Below are 16,259 nucleotides of genomic sequence, written 5' to 3'. Positions count from 1 at the left end.
CTCTTGAGCTTACACTACCAAAAAAGACAAGGTGTAATAATATCTGTGGGCTGTATAGTCTGTATAAATCAATAGTTTCAAGCAAAATCTGTGCTTTCTCACAAAAGTGTCTGTTTGCCCCTTGTTTAGAGCAGGAAGGAAATAATGGAATGCAGACGAAACAATGCTAACATGGCACTAACTGAAAAGATATAAAAGTGAAAGTGCGATTAACACTTCTGTATCCTTCAATTTTTTAATAAATGATGAAAAGCCAGCAGTGCAAACAGAAGAGAATTCATGTGCAGGCACTTACTCTGAGTGTTTTCAAGTTGAGCACTTTTAATTCTTTCACTTAACAACTGCTTTTCAGGAACTAAATAGATTAGTTTACTCTGATATTCCTGTAGATATTGAAGAGAACATAACAAATTTTTATTACTTTTTATAAATCAGTAAGTAAAAACGGATGAATTTTCAAACATAACTTCAATTCACATTAATGAAACATGGATACAAGTCATCATTATGGGATAGAGGAAAAAAATTACTTCTATACCCTCAATATAAATACTATTAAAGCTGAATGCTTTTTCACCCAAAAACATTAACACAGTTGGACAAAAAATTAACAGGCATGTTAAAAGTGTAAATATAATCATGAGAACATGTAAGTTGATGGCCCCAAGCCTAACAAAAACCAGTAACTTTCTGTGACACACAGGAACATGAAAAGAAGTTTCCTGACATGCACGAGCATTACATAAAAATACAGCAGAGGATGATTTATGGTAGTCAACTAATTTGAAGTAATTCATGTCTTGCTATTCAAAGAGATTAAAAAAAGAGCAACAAGATAATTCAACCCAAAGACATCTTGCTCTACATTCAGGAAAACATTCCTCCAAAATTTGAGTCTGGAGCCATAAAAGAATTCATAATTAAAGAGAAGTCACTATTATTGGTTCACAAAAGAACAGCTAAGGTTTTAACTACTGACCTCATTCAACTATCAGCTTGTTGCAGCACATACAACAAAAAAAAAAGTAAAACACTGCAATGTTGATAGCCTTGCTGATTTCCTCTCTTCACTATAATCAAACTGATTCACTATTCCTCCCTACGGGAATGTATTATCAACAGCATTATGGAAACACAGAATAGGAAGTAAAGGAAAACTACAGAAAGTTATATACCTGAAGCTGCTGTTGTAGTTGCTTGACTTCCATGATTCCTTGGTCATATTTCTTATCTAAAGCCTCCAGTTCAGTTTTTCGAATTTGCTTTTTGCTTCGAATATCCTCCAATCTGCCTGAGATTTGCTGATGTTTGTCCGTCTAGAAAGAAATCAAAGGCAAATTATACCACATACGGCAAAAATTTCCTCTCCACTAAATCTGTGGGCAAGTATTTTATGATCAATTCTGTAAAACAACCCAAAATATCTGCTTTAGATTCCTCATTCAAAATGGAATGAAACTCCTAACAGACCATTAACATAGACTCTCAGATTTGCCTACTTTAAAATACTGTATTTCAAGATTGTAGTGAAATTTCCGTCTTACCAGGGCTTCTAATTCAAGATTAAGGCTCTTCTTTTTAGAGGTCAACTTGACAATTTCTTCTTGTTCCCTGTTACGTTGATTAAGAAGTTCGTGGCGACGAATTCTCTCCCATTCCAATCGTCGCTGGCGCTCAAGTTCTTGCTTTGCTGCCTGCAGAAAAGTTCCATTACCTTAAATTCCAGTGGAGACACAGAACTTGGAGACTATGATTTAATATAACATGCTCTATTTCTAAATAGCATAACAGCAACCAACGTATTTCTTTTTTAAAGTGCTTTTATATAGAGCATCAAAGAATGGAGGAAGTGATCCTGTAAGATTCTTCATGCCATACTCTGAACTCTGGATGAAGAAAAGCTACGTAATTCAAAGACAAAGTCTAATTAGCTTGAAATACTGCCCACAAATGAGCACATGGGCAAATATTGCTCATAACCTCCCTTGAGTATTTCACAAAACTACATAAAATATCTTATGCGTGCGCTGCAACACCAAGTAGATGCAAATTTGTCTCAAGTTCAACTGTCAAAATATTATCCATTACGAATTCTGTACAATCTTGTTTGGTACGGACTTTTGCACAAACCCAAGAAATCTGTCCAAGAAAACCTCATCTGGCCTATGAAGTATCTGAAAAATCTTCAACCTATACCAACACTTGATTAATTTATAAGACGCAATGTTTCCAAACAGAAACTGTGTTCTCTTTCCAAGACAACCTGCCAAAGGCCATGCGAGGAGACAGGACTAAAGCCAGCATTCAAATCCTGAATGCACTGTTAAATAGATACTGTATGCATGTACATATTCCTTCAAGCATTAAAAAATAATTTCAAGAAAACAACCTCCCGCCTTTCTATTTCTTTCCTCCTTTCTTCTTCCCTTTGTCTTTCCAACTCTCGTTGTCTCTCCAGTTGCCTTTCCATTTCGAGTTGTTTTTTCCGTTCCTGTTCCTGACGTTCCCTCTCTCTTCGCTCTTGTTCTTCTCTTTCTTTCTGAGCCTTACGTTCAGCCTCTCTCTGCTGCTGCTCCAAAAGGACCTGACGGCGTTTTTCCAGCTCCATGTTTCCTCTCTCGTAGTTGGCTTTCCTTTTGTCCTCAAATGTCACTAAAATAAGGAAAGGTGGTTATTTCTGTCCTGTGCAAAACACTGCTCTCAAAGTACTACCTCAGTCATGCCACTAAAGATACTTTCTTTTTGGCAAGCTCAGGTTGTTGGGTCATGGATGATAGAAGCATTTTATATTTGTTAAAGTATTATTTTTCTTTTCAAAAATAACTTTAAGTTTTCCTAAGTTTTTTTTTTTTGGTGTTTTTTTTTTGTTTTTTTGCAATTGGAATAAAGTGTTGTAGTTTAAAACAGACCATGAAAATTACTTGTTTCCTCCAAAATTCAAAAGACCTCCTTTTATAATCTAGGAGAAGACTACCTTCTGTTAAAAAGGTTTTACTGTGCAAGAAACATTAACACACAGAGAAAGATCTTGGTTTTTAAGGGTGTTCCCAGTAAGAGCTCCTGGAGTTAAAAACAGCAGAAAACAAGACAGGATCAAGCTCAATTCCTGCACTATATGATCAAAAGAGATACAAAGGAATGGTTTAGGCTCCCAGCAACCACCCTTCCAAAAAGACAGGCAAGTCGTGTCTCGCAGTGTGCATGCAAGCAACCTTTGCTGGTAGCATCAGGGAGTCAATAGTACAATCTATGTTACGTGCAAACTGCATCTACTTTTCTGAGAATTAAACTACATTGGAACTCCTCGCTTTCAAAATGTTCAGAACAAAGTAATGCCAGGAACTTTAAATGGAAAAAAAAAGTTGCAGTAGCATGGCAGTATTTGGCCATGAATGATTTCTTTGCAAAAATACATCACTAATCACCACACTTTTCCTTTCCTACAGCTAAAAATAGCCCCTATCTCTGCCTTCTCAATTCTATTAGATGTAATAGGCTGACTACATCCACTTAATGACCTTCCTGCCATCCACGTTAAAAGGGATCTAGCTCCTGAAGTGAAGCTCCCTAGGGATCGGATTGTATCTTCCACTTTCCAAAGGTTTCAGTGCTCTTCAAAGACAGCCCTATACATTAAGAATGTGAACCCTATTTTACCTGGCTGTTTTTTCTGTGGTTCCTCCTCTTGCACAGGCTGGTAAGATGGCAGGGTTCCATTTATATTTTCAGTATATTTTCCACTTCTGGAGGGAAAAAACCCCCACCGTTGTTAGAGAAATAACACAGTTTTCTTTGTATAAAACACTTCCATTGAAAATATATTGTGTTTCACTCTCCTCGGTGACATACCTGAAAGAAGGTGGCACCAGTTCGAGAGGCAGAGTTAGTGGCAGAGGTTGTCCGGCCTTGGCCATATCAGTTAGGTGCATGGCTAACACAAACTCATCAGCTTTGAGCTGTCCATCTCCATCAACATCAGCTAGTGACCTGCACAGTTTTAACAGCAATAATAATTAGAACCAAACATCACAGCCACTCACAAATGACAGCTGAAAATTTACTGTAAATATATATTTTTAAATAGAGAATTCCTGTAAAATGTTCTGGCAAAAATAACTACAATTAATAACATGAATAGCTGATGAAGGGATCTATTATTTTCTTTAATAATGCACTGCTATTCAGATGTTTTCATAAAATACAGCAAGAAGACATATCTTGAATTATTGCATCACTAAGAGAAGAGCTGAGAAGAGAAACCAGGACTGTTCTTAAGCAGCTCAAAATGCTAGAAACCACTTTTTCAAGTGTTGTTTTTTTTTCAAACAAAAGCAAACATTATACAGAATTACATGAAATTCTACAACACGAACCTTTGCATAAAATTTCCACCACCACCCCTTGTGTCTCCTTCAACAGTACAACGAAGACACAAGCTGCCCCACAGTACCCTCCACGGGTAGGAAAAGGATCACCCACCCCCTCTACAGAGAAGGCAAACCACACAATTGTATTGTTAGTCTACAAAATGCTTCCCACACAACCAGGGTGGTGGAGGTATGTGTGGGAAACCAGAGATGCAGGCAGGAAAGCAGGAACCTTTCTCCAAGAACTATCTATGTAGACACAACTGCAGGAATGCATCCTTAGACTGCACTTCAGTGAAACGTTTAATAAAGTAACTGCTTGTTTAAGAAGAACAGTTAAAAAAACCCCTACTAAAACCAAAAAGAAACCATCCAACCAAACAAAAAACCCCAGCACCACAGTGAAAAACAAAAGAAAATGATGAAATAAGACTTTATTACATTCACAGACAAGCACAATTCACACGTAACAGTACTATTATTACAGTAATTACCATGAATGCAGCACCCCAGTAGAACCACTAGTAATATCTTGCTTTGGGCAAAACTGAAATTTGGGCCGTTAATCTCTCTACGTGGGTACACAGAGCTCCTTGCATTGGCTAGGGCTATCTTCAGGCTAGGCACCCAGAAGGAAAACAGTCGCTACACACCTGCTTCATTTCCCCATGCTCCCGAGTGGGGGAATACAACCTGACACTCCATTTCTACCTTCACAGCATGCAACCAAACAAGCTGAACAAATACAAGGAATATTTCAGCTTGCTGCTTCTAAAGACAAACAAATGACTGCCCTGCGACAAAGACGAAGAAGAAAGGGAACTCAGAAAAAGGTACTGTGAATTCTGCTGGGCCATTAAATTTTATGTATAACATCTGAGTTATGTCTGAAGGCATAATCCAAATTACCATATCTAGCAGGGCATATTATTCAAGCCTTCAAACAACTGTAACCATTTCCATCACCAGAGTAAAGGCATGTCTTAACAGATATGTAAGATGTAGATATCTTTACGGGGACCGCAGTAAAACTAAAAACTAACAAGCTTGATTTCAGAATCCTACTTTTAAAATTAACAAGCCCTCATCTCAGCTGAACTAGTTCATCACTGAATGAGAAACTGAAATTAGTATCTGTACTATATGGAGTTCAACGAACAAATGCAAAGAGTGAAAAATTATAATATGTCATGGTGTCTTCTCAAACTGTTACTAATGAACGAACTAGTTTAAGAAGTAGCTTAGTTTCAGTTTATGATTTTAGATCTATGGTGTCCCTTTATCATTTCTTATTAAATAAAGTACATATCCTTTCAACACCACAAACAGTGAATTCATAATCAGTAACTAAACTTACCAAATAGTAGCCAACTGAGTCTGTGAAAGGTTTGATTGCAGAAGGGCATTCCTTGCTTGAAATCCTTAGTGAAAGTGTAAAAGGTTTTAATAAAAAGAAACACTTTGAACAAAGATTCACATGTAGCAAGAAGTGGGTCATTAAAAATAAACATGCCCCAGTTCATATTAATCTAATCCATTTTCATCAGAGGCTAACAGTTGGCTTTATTTCCAGGCTTAACAACAGGAACACGATAATGATATTAAGTATTCTTGTGTACTTCCCTCCCTCCACCCCCCGCCCCCCCTCAGAGCACCTACTAGAAAAGCTCACATGAAAAACGCATATTTACGGTAATCCTCACAGCTGTTAAAAAAGCACAGCTGACTGTCTACCTAAACCTTGAGCTAGCATGCTGGAAAGCTGTTGGTTTTCCTTTGATAGAAAAGAACCATATACCTTTCTAGGCAGGTCAATTAAACCTTCAGGCCAAAAATCAACTGAGCAAGATAAAAAGCACCGAGTCCCTTTTTAGAAACAGAGAACTGTCCTCCTTTTTTTTGTAAGCTAGGTAAGTGCTTATTCAAAATACATACTAACTTTACAACTAATAACTGCTCATCCCGGGCTCCAATCACTGCATTACAGTGAGTAATCCAGTTTTTTAAAACTCTACTCTTGTATTAACTTTGCATTTAGTCTTTTGAAACCACCATAATGCTGTGGTATGGCATAAATATCACTGAAAGTCAACCAAGAATAACTACCTTAAATTACTTCTGAAAAATTCCAAACATGGCTGCAGTACTGCAGCGTCTTTCCTGAATCACTTTCTTTGAAAAGATAAAGCCCAAATATCTAAGCAATTACTAACAAATATACATAGGAGCACAGGGCACAAAACCAATCATGGTATGTTCCCCATTTTACAAAGTCTTAAGAAGGAGTCTCAGTCCAAAGAGTGATGCTTGAAAAATGACGGCTGACTTCATGGGGCTAACTTCCCCAGCCTTTTGGTTCTCAGGCTCTTCTAGTTAGATCCCACCACTGCCACTATTTTCTTCTTGTCTCCTGCTGTAGCCTCCCCACTCTGCCTGGGGAGACTGCTGCTTCCTCAGGCTCCTCCTCCAGGTCTAACACAGAGCCCAAGCCAATAAACTGATGGTATTTCCACTTCTTGGCTGACTGGAACCACTAGCTGAAACCCACGCTTTCCTGAGTATGTCTGAATGTCAAACAATGTCAGCTTTTATTTCATATGGCAGTCAAATCCCAAGCTGGGATTTCACCCCTCAGCCTGTGACACTCCAAAGGCAGAAAAGACTGCTCATTCTCCCCCCTCTGTATCAAATGCCATACTCACCTGATAAATATCCACTCATACTTTTATCAAGACTGTTAAATTTCTGTCTGTACTTTAATCTGGAGGCCTGAGGAACCGCCCAGTCTGAGGATGCAATCTTTGGTGAATTCCCAGCTAATGAAGCACTAGATGAAGAATTTGAGCTGTAATACAACACACATATACAAAGATAAAGAAAGAACTCTAAGTTTCTTGGCTTAATAAACAGGTATTGGAACAGAAAAATATATGGCATCTGTGGGTAATATGAAACAACTTCCACAAAGTTTTACTTCTGCTAACTTGCTATATTTTCATCACTAAGATGGAGTTTTACTGTGAAAGTAGGGACACATTTCAAGATCCTGTTCCCTTGGTATCACAGGCACTTATGTTGCATAATTAATCAGTCACCACTGCATAATACTACTGGAGGAAAACTCAGCTTTTGTAAGAATGTTTACAAGGGCTATGAAGCACTGGACAGATATCTAAATAACTTTAAGAGGTATGTAAATGAATAACCATGAGCATAAAAATGTATCTGATAAACTCACAACCAAAAGCAGGTTCTAAAGCCACTGTATTACACCCCTACCTCTTCTATTAGTGACAACGACAGGCTGAATGGAAGTTTTCCAAGTCATTCAGTTTCTGCAGAATAGTGCCGATGGACCTGTAAAAATTCTGCCTGCAACTCCCAGCATATTTTCACAGCATCCCACCTTTGAAGATCAGACAAAACCAGGTGCATCCAGCTTGCCTTGTTTAAGGTAATCCCCTACTCTGTCAAGTAAAAAGCTATTTGCAGGTATGCAAGGCAACAAAGAATGCTGACAGAAACAAAACCTTTCTGGCGAGATGCTGGATAGACATCCTTTGCATTGAATTAGATAAGGCAATGGTGGAAATGCTGTCAACAGCAACATTGAAGAAGAGCTACTTTGTAACACTAACACCAGCAAAGAAAGCCTTCCAATTAAAAAAAAACAAACAAAAAATATTATTACAGGCACACAGCATGCCTACCACCATCTTATCGAACGTCTGCTAACATCGGGTGTCTGTCTGCCTGTATGAGGAGCCCAGAGTCTGACATGTGTTCATCCTCAGGCCTTGTATCAGCAGCCAAGAGGTGCGAGCACTTCTGGGTCACCTCCTGGAGCTGAGCTGGGGCGGAGATGCTCTCTGGACTGCCTTTTGGGAGACTGCTCCCGGGATGCCCAGCTAGCATCTAGGCCTCAGCCTAGTCCCTCACTTCATCTATGGCAAAGCTCTAAACCCAGTGAAACTGAGCAGCTGATAATAAAGATTCATAATCTTCTATTATTCATAAAACAAACTCACACATAAATATTTATAACCAATACTATTCTTACATGCCTGCTAACTACACAGTGCCCTCTATAATGAACAAGCCCATCAATCCTCGAACATTGCTTTTATAACCACTTGGTAAGTTTTACTTCTATTTACTAATGAGGTACATTCTTTTCGGCGCCACTTTCTCCCATTTGAACTCCTCTCCTACTTCAGATAGTTTTATCAGATTTATTGAAAAGATTATTGTGCATATCAAAACAATCTATATTCAGACTTTGTAGATTATATCAGATGGACTCATTTTTAATGAATATGCTTTGAAAATAGAAATGCTCTTTAAGTTTTGGAAGGTATGCTACTCAAGTTTAAGACACAACCATTTTAAAATTAACTTTCATACCTGCTAGATCCTAAATCGATCAATGACTGTGCCTTCTGTATACTAGTACCACCAAACCCTCCTGCCATGGGACCTAAAGAACCAGTATGAGGCAGTGCTGAAACAAACAAACAAAAAAAACCACCAAAAACTGTAAAACAACTGGGTAGAAGGTAAAACTTCGTAATAAACACTCAAGGCTTTGACAGAAGTAAGAAAAGCTAATCAGCGCCTTGTTGTTAAGATTAACTAGTTAGAACCGATTTGACAAATGTCAACTTTGGAAGAAATACAATTTAACATGTTTTTTTTTAGCTCACATGCAAGTATTAGCATTCCTGTCTGAAACTAGCCATAGAGAAAATGAGATTCACAATTCTGAAAGCAAGTACTGCACTGTACTATACTTACTTGAAGAGAAAGGTACGGACAAAGGCTGCAGAAGGCTGGATGTTCCATTTGGCAACGAGGAGGTACTGGCAGAAGGCACCAGGGGAGCAGAGATAACCAAAGGAGGAATGGAAGTCATGGAGGTCAGAGACATGGGAGCTAATGGTGTGATCGTAGACATAGACGTTGGCATGGACAGATTTGGCATACTACCCATTCCTAGAGCAAAATCCAACAAGTCACGATTTAATACTGCGAGGCTCCAGCAAGAAATTGGGTCCATTATGCTAGGCAGAAACTACACAAAACAACCTGTGTCCAGAGATACAATGAGTTAAAATAGATGCTCATGTATAATATTTACTTTTTCTCTAAAATTTAGAGAAGACACAGAGAAAAATACATTGAAGAACATGAATTTAAGAAAAAAATAATCCTTGCAAGCAATTAATTCTCAGTGTATATTTAACTAGTATTTCACAAACGAGTAAGATCTGGTTTTCTGTAATTGCATCTTCAACTAGCTCTTCAACAAGCCTTTCCATGTCTGGCCCCCGAGAGAGACTTCAAGTGCAAGTCAGAAGTTGTGACAATCCTCTACAGGGAAAAAGCTGGTATTGTTTCTGAACTAAGACTCTTCCAAGTGTTGGCTTAGGAAGAATCCATACCTGTGAAAAGTGCATACTTAGGGACTTAAGCCTATCAAACGGTTTCTTTAAGACAGCTGCCTGAAGCAAGTAAGCACTTGAATTACTGGCTGAATCTTCTCAAAGACAAGAGTATGCAGATGAGATGATGGAAGGTTAGTAGGAAGTAATCATATGCCAACCATAGCTATCTATAAACACATGCACGCAAACACACAAGATTTAGTGATGGACAGACACTTTAAACCATGTATGTAATTACTATAGGCATACATCGAATTTCAGAAAAGAAGTATGCACTAAATAACAGGCATGCACTGAATCCCAAAACACCATCAGAAGGGGAAAAAAAAAAAGTAAGTAGACTCATATTCAAATCGATCGTATCAACAAAACAGACAATCCGATTAATTTTGGAAAAAATACTTTAAATAAGTGTTCTACCAAAACTCTGACCTTTACTAAGTTTAACTTTAAAAAACCCTGAATATAAATAGGTGAATGAGTAGGAGGGAGACAAAAAAAGACCACCAGTACAAGATGACAACCTGCAAGTCAGATGGCAGATGTCAATGGCCTTCCTGCACCTCATGTCAAAATTCAGTAGAAGGTTTTTCTTTATTATTAAATGTCTTCAAAGAATGAAATTATTAAAAAATGTCAAGAAAGTGACTTTGAATTTCCTAAATCAGAATATCCTTGGGGGTTTTTTCCCACTGATGCACTCAACTATTGTGGTCAGATTAATGCTTGTATTTGTCTGAAATTAACTGTGGGGTTTTACCGCTAAACACTAAGTAATTATATATTCATAAGTACCAAAGCGAGCTGACATTAGTGGCGAAAATACTGGAGTTTGTTTCATGACAGGAGGGAGAACTGCAGGCAAGTGCTGTCCTTGCAATTTCAGCTTGATGAGTTTCATGGCTATAGAGAACTCCTGTTGATCCATTTTTCCATCCTTGTTCAGGTCCGATAGTGTCCTTAAAATAAAATAAAGTTAGAAAAGCCCGCAAGAAAGAAATGTAAATTTAACTTCTTCACTTAATGAGAAGCTTTTCTATCAGATTTATTTACTGGTTTTGTATAAGAAAACAAGAAACTTACTACAACCATCTGTAGATCTTTCACTTTTGACAACGTTCAAACCCTCAGAAGTTTGATAAGTTTGATTACCCACTTAGTAGCCTTCTGCAGAGTTCAGTTTTACAGATGCTGTATACTAAATACTTAACCTGAGAAACAGGAAAACACTTGGAAAAGCAGTAGTATCCTGCTCAGTAGATACACTTGCTGCCTCTGCTATGCTTTTTTCTATGCTACTAGCTAGACTAATTATTTTAATTAATGTTTGGTAATGTAGGGAATTAACGCAAGAGTCTGAAACAGGAGTACACAGAAACCTGGTAAAGACACTATATACCACTATGAAAACTCCATTAATTCACAAATAGTGTTGGGTTTTTTTAAACCACACTGTCATCTTTTGACACTTTTCCAAATAAATACAACAGGAAATATATGCAACAGTGCATATATAAACAGAAAATTTCTGGTCAGACAGAAAATATGAGATCTTATTAATACTTAAACATGAGAGGACTAGGCACAGGACTGTAAATAGAATTAGGAGAATTAAAAAATCCTACTTGATATTTAACTACATTTTCCCTTTCATTCTGTTACTCTTCAGTATAAAATGCCAAGGTCCTGTGGAAAAAATTCCTTACCACTCTTTTCTAGTGTTTGAAGAAGAAAATAACTTTGCATGTGGTTAGTTTCTGTAGTATTCTTTCACAAGCGAGTTGTTCTTAGTTATTATGAGCATCCACTCCATGTCTTTTAACAGGTGAAGATCTTGGTAACAACCAAGTATCCCCAAATGAACACAGTATTCTAGTGACTGAAGAGTTACAAAGAAGAAAATGTTTTGAGTGTTGCAATCACCACATATATGCTGCAAAGAACAGCACTTCTTCCAGTTCCAGCATTACGGAATTGGTTGGTATTATACAGTATAACTGACCTCCTACTAACATTTTCTGTGGCTTCAGTTTTTTTTTCCTGTCTTCTACTTCCAGAGTATTTTCCACTCCCAGTTTAGTAGCACACTTAATCTTAAGTAGTTAATATTCTTTAAAACATCATTCAATTTGGTATCTCCAGCAATTCATTACCCCAGTATTTACCTCTTTTTCCATATTATTATTTAAAGTGTTATTTTTTTACCTCTTTTTCCGTGCTATTATTTCAAATATAAAGACAAGGGTTAACAATGACCTTTGTGGCACTCCAACAGGCACTTCCCTCTACAAAAGCCTTGCAATTTATCATTGCTTTTTGTTTGAAGTACTTACTATAGTTTAAAAAGGCTGTGTTCAGAATGATCTCATTTGAATTAACAGCCTAAGAAAGACTTTAAAAAATATTGCTTTTTAATTGTGTTGGTACACATACGGGCTCAATCCTTCCCCTAAATTTAATAAAATTGAAACAATGATTCATACAACACTCCTACTTTGCTGAAAGTCTCCTTAAGACAACACAACACACCAAAGGCAATATTTGAATGCTACACATCTCCCATGTTAAAAAAAAAAAAAAAGTAAGTACTTTACCATATTTCAGCAAGAATTGAAGCTGGTAGACCTGATTGCAAAAAAAAGGTACGTGCTTGATCACCTACGATAAACAAAAAAAAAACCAAACTGGTAGACTTTTACAGTACAGACAGATTTTTCAGAAGATCTCAGGACACTTTTGTGGGACCAGATTTTCAAAAGGAACCAGCACGCTAGATGCCAATCTTTCCAGTTTTGTACCACCTAACTCCATCCCTGGTGACAGCAACTGTCAGATACCCAAGTATTCTGTAATCCTGAATCTTTGCTCCGAGAAGTTATTTAAAATAGCTACAAAAAGCTTTAACAGGTCACAAATCAACAGCTGCTAACCATTTAAAAAATGCGAGATTTAAAGAAGTAAAAATGACTGATGATTTAGTCCTGACTCAACTACTTTTACAGGAAAGGCTGAATATGCTATTTCTTTCCTTCTCCTTTATCCACTCTAACTTGAGCCGGTATTGCCTCTCTAGATAATATTCTGTTCCATCAGAGAACATCCACTATTCCAGTATTTCAGGAAGGGGACTGCTGTGCATTCCCATACCAAGTTCCATCAAATGGTACCGATCATGCCATAAACAAATGCATAATAAAACATGGATAGTGGTTTTTATGCTTACTTATGAGTGCATTACAGATGCTTAAAAGCCAAGACTTCATGTTTTTCTGTCAGCTCTTTCTTCCCTTATATTCATACACAACCTTTCACTTCAAGCACTTGCCAAATAATTAATGAAGCCTGCAGACATACGTGCAGGTAAGAGCCCAGATGTGGCCTAAAGGCAGCCCCTGGCACTGCATACTTTTCAGCTGGTGGTAAACACCAGCCTCCCAGTGCCGTTTGGCCAAAGTAGAAGTTATGTTTTACTCTGCCAGAAGACATGCATGTTCCAGACAACTTCCCACTCTCACCTCAGTCCTTTTCAGCCCCAAAAGCTGAAAAGCGAGGACAGTGGAGTCACCAGACAGGGCATTAGCAGATAAGGCAGGTAAGAATGATCAGGGCTGGTCTTCAGTGCTCATCTACACGCAAACAGCAATTAAGTCATCTTTGCCAGTGAACTTGATTCTTTTCTTGGTATCACAAGCAGATTCTTAAATCTAAAAACTGCAAATCCCAAAGCACACAGCAACGTGACCCAATTGTTTCAGAGGAGAAGTAGCTGAATGCAACTGGAACTGACAGCAGGCCACTGCAAAATGCCATTTGCCTATCCAGAACTCACTGAAGGCCCAGGGGTTAATAACTTCCAAGCAGTCATTAACGGGGACAAGCTGTCAGCATCTCCCTCCCTGCCTCCTCCTCCAAGACAAAGATATCTAAACAGCACAGCATTCTCCAACACTGTTCAGACAGAGAAGAGCCACTTCTGGTGTCTCTGGCGTCACTTTCCACAATAGCTACTCTAAGTGCTCCTTGGCAGCCTCCCATCTAAGCACAGATTTTGTCTGATATTGTTTTTTGAAACTAGACAGAATGACAGCACATAACTGCTAGCTTCAGAAGTGACATGGTTAATGAAAGAGCAGTCCTGTGCCAAACTTCAGCCAAAAGCTTGTAGAAGTTTAGTAGTAACCCATGGCTGTTTGCCCAAAGAGTATGGTTATTAATCACACAACAAAGGGCTAGAAATAGGATGTAGTTTTCAAACTGTTTTACAGAGATATTTATGTGTACACAGAAGTTAATGTGTAATGCAGAATCTCAGACCAACCTGTAATGTAGCCTCCTGTGGGTTTAAGGCTATCAAACTGCTTGTCATGCTTGGCCCGCTCTTCAGAGGTGATGGCCCATATGTTCGGACCTCCTAAGGGAAAAAAAAAAACCCAAAACAACAACCAACTCCAAAACACTGAATCACCAGATTGAAGACTTTTTAAAAATAAAGCATGTCACTTGTAAAATAAATGCTTGGCTTCTCAAAAGACTAAGTTAGATCTTGACACACCCAGCTCCTACCAGTTTGGCAAGGACGTTGTGAAACACAAACCTGCTTCCCAGATGTGCAAGCACTAGCTGAGACAATCCCTCAGCTAGATTGCTTTACACTTGGCTTTCAAACAAGCTCTGGCGTCCTTCAAAGCTGGTGCAAAGCAGTTTCCTGTTGCTGCTGATTGTCAGCATCCCCGGCAGGATGCACGTTGCTCACCATACCCTGTGTGAACCGAATCCTCCTCTGGTTCGCCGATAAAACAAATGGCATTCAATGTCACTTAAAGGTTCTCACACACAGGGCGAACGCTACAGCTGCCAAAAAAGACTCACGCTTTGCCTTGTCAATACTCTAAAACCAAAACTGGGACTGCTAACAAAATAATGTTGGTTTTGCCTGACAAAGGCGTAACACTCTGGGTTGTTGGTTTGGTTTTTTTAAACAGCATACAATTTCAACTCACCATTTTCCAATGCTTAATTAAAAACAAAACAAAACAAAAACACAAGTATAAAACATTACAACCTCAAAGTAACAAAGAGAAATTGCAAGGAATAATCAAGTTTACAGAGCTGTGCTGATATACCAGGCAGAACCAGAGTGGCTTTCAGAAATGCTCCAACCTGATGTGTAAAGGTCAGGGTGTGCGTCCTTTGCAGGAAAAGTAGTTTGCCAGAAATAACTGGGTTTAGGTTTGGTTTTTAAGTAGGAAGAAGATTTAATCAGGAAGTTCTTGACAAATATCTGATTTTTTCAAATCAATAATGCAAGAATTAGCCAAAATTCTGAATGGAAACTCTGGAAACAGCATTAAAAGGATATTACTTCAGAAAAATCCTTCAAAAATACATTCTATTGAGCATTACCACTTCCAAAGAACTGTTAATCTGTTGCTCAAGTATTTGTATTGCTCGCTAAAAGACAGTCAAGAGAATAATTATTCAAATGAGATATTAACAAATTGCTTTAAAAACCACAGCACTTTTAAAGTTGCTATAAAATGCTTCCTCTTTTCCTACATAAACGTAATTTCAAAGCTTTGATTCTACAATATTTCAACAGGTTTCTTACTGTTTCTCAGAGAATAACAAATATACAATATAGAGACATTGATGCTGATAATCATCTCTCATCTGTGTTTATCCATACATGCAAACACATTTTCCAAAAAAAACCCTTAGTGTCTCCTCTTATGAAGGTCCTGTTAAGACTGTCATTCTTCTCACACGTGTACAAATTCAGTTCTTCATCCCTGCTGCTTTAGTAGGGAAATACAAATAGTTTTTTTTAAAAAAACAAACCAAACCAGAAATTCACTGGGGAGATGAATGACAGAAAAGATGGGAAGGCATTATAATATCACCTTTATGCACCTGAATTTGGAGTTTTGCTTCCCCCTCTTGAGGGTATACCAATTTTCTTTTGTGTGGCCTCAATGAACAGGTCTTCTTGCAGGCTGCACACAAAACTGCACTTCAAGAACTGACCCTTTTCTCTTCCAATTAAGTGAGTTTAAATAAATCTAAATTAGATATGATAATAAATCTAAAATAGATACAATAATAAATCTAAATAAATCTAAACCAGGTGCCTGAAAGTTGATCAGCAGTGTGAATATTGCTCTAATACACAAATGAGGACAACTTATGCCCAATGGCAAAAATCAAAGTGGCACTTAAATCTTTTTCAAATGTTAATTTTAAGATATGAATGGAAAGTGCATGATGCGGTTAATGCTTACAGAAATTATCTGGACAAGATGAAGAAGTGCTCCTAAAGTTGTCAGCAGCAACTTCAGAAAACCTGACCAGTTCTTTCATTTATGAAAAATAAAATACTAGCAACATCACATTTTCCTTATATGAAATACCATGTTTTGATCATCTTTTGAAACAGGTAGCTACAACACTC

General features: G+C 37.8%; 1 protein-coding gene across 3 annotated transcripts in view; it reads right to left on the bottom strand.

Moving 5' to 3' along the window:
* ITSN2 (intersectin 2) overlaps nt 1-16,259 on the bottom strand; it is an 88,438-nt gene that overhangs the window by 41,270 nt on the left and 30,909 nt on the right. For all 3 annotated transcript variants that reach the window (XM_055714213.1, XM_055714214.1, XM_005441580.4), the window contains exons 3-15: nt 14,130-14,222; nt 12,406-12,469; nt 10,607-10,770; nt 9,162-9,359; nt 8,772-8,868; nt 7,070-7,212; nt 5,725-5,788; nt 3,850-3,987; nt 3,658-3,743; nt 2,390-2,652; nt 1,545-1,694; nt 1,176-1,316; nt 296-383 (exon numbers count right to left, since the gene is read on the bottom strand). In XM_055714213.1, the coding sequence (XP_055570188.1) occupies nt 296-383; nt 1,176-1,316; nt 1,545-1,694; nt 2,390-2,652; nt 3,658-3,743; nt 3,850-3,987; nt 5,725-5,788; nt 7,070-7,212; nt 8,772-8,868; nt 9,162-9,359; nt 10,607-10,770; nt 12,406-12,469; nt 14,130-14,222 (1,689 nt within the window). The remainder of the gene's footprint in view (nt 1-295; nt 384-1,175; nt 1,317-1,544; nt 1,695-2,389; nt 2,653-3,657; nt 3,744-3,849; nt 3,988-5,724; nt 5,789-7,069; nt 7,213-8,771; nt 8,869-9,161; nt 9,360-10,606; nt 10,771-12,405; nt 12,470-14,129; nt 14,223-16,259) is intronic.

Source organism: Falco cherrug, chromosome 6 (assembly GCF_023634085.1).
Source record: "Falco cherrug isolate bFalChe1 chromosome 6, bFalChe1.pri, whole genome shotgun sequence".
Taxonomy (NCBI): domain Eukaryota; kingdom Metazoa; phylum Chordata; class Aves; order Falconiformes; family Falconidae; genus Falco; species Falco cherrug.
This window is presented reverse-complemented; position numbering and strand designations above follow the sequence as displayed.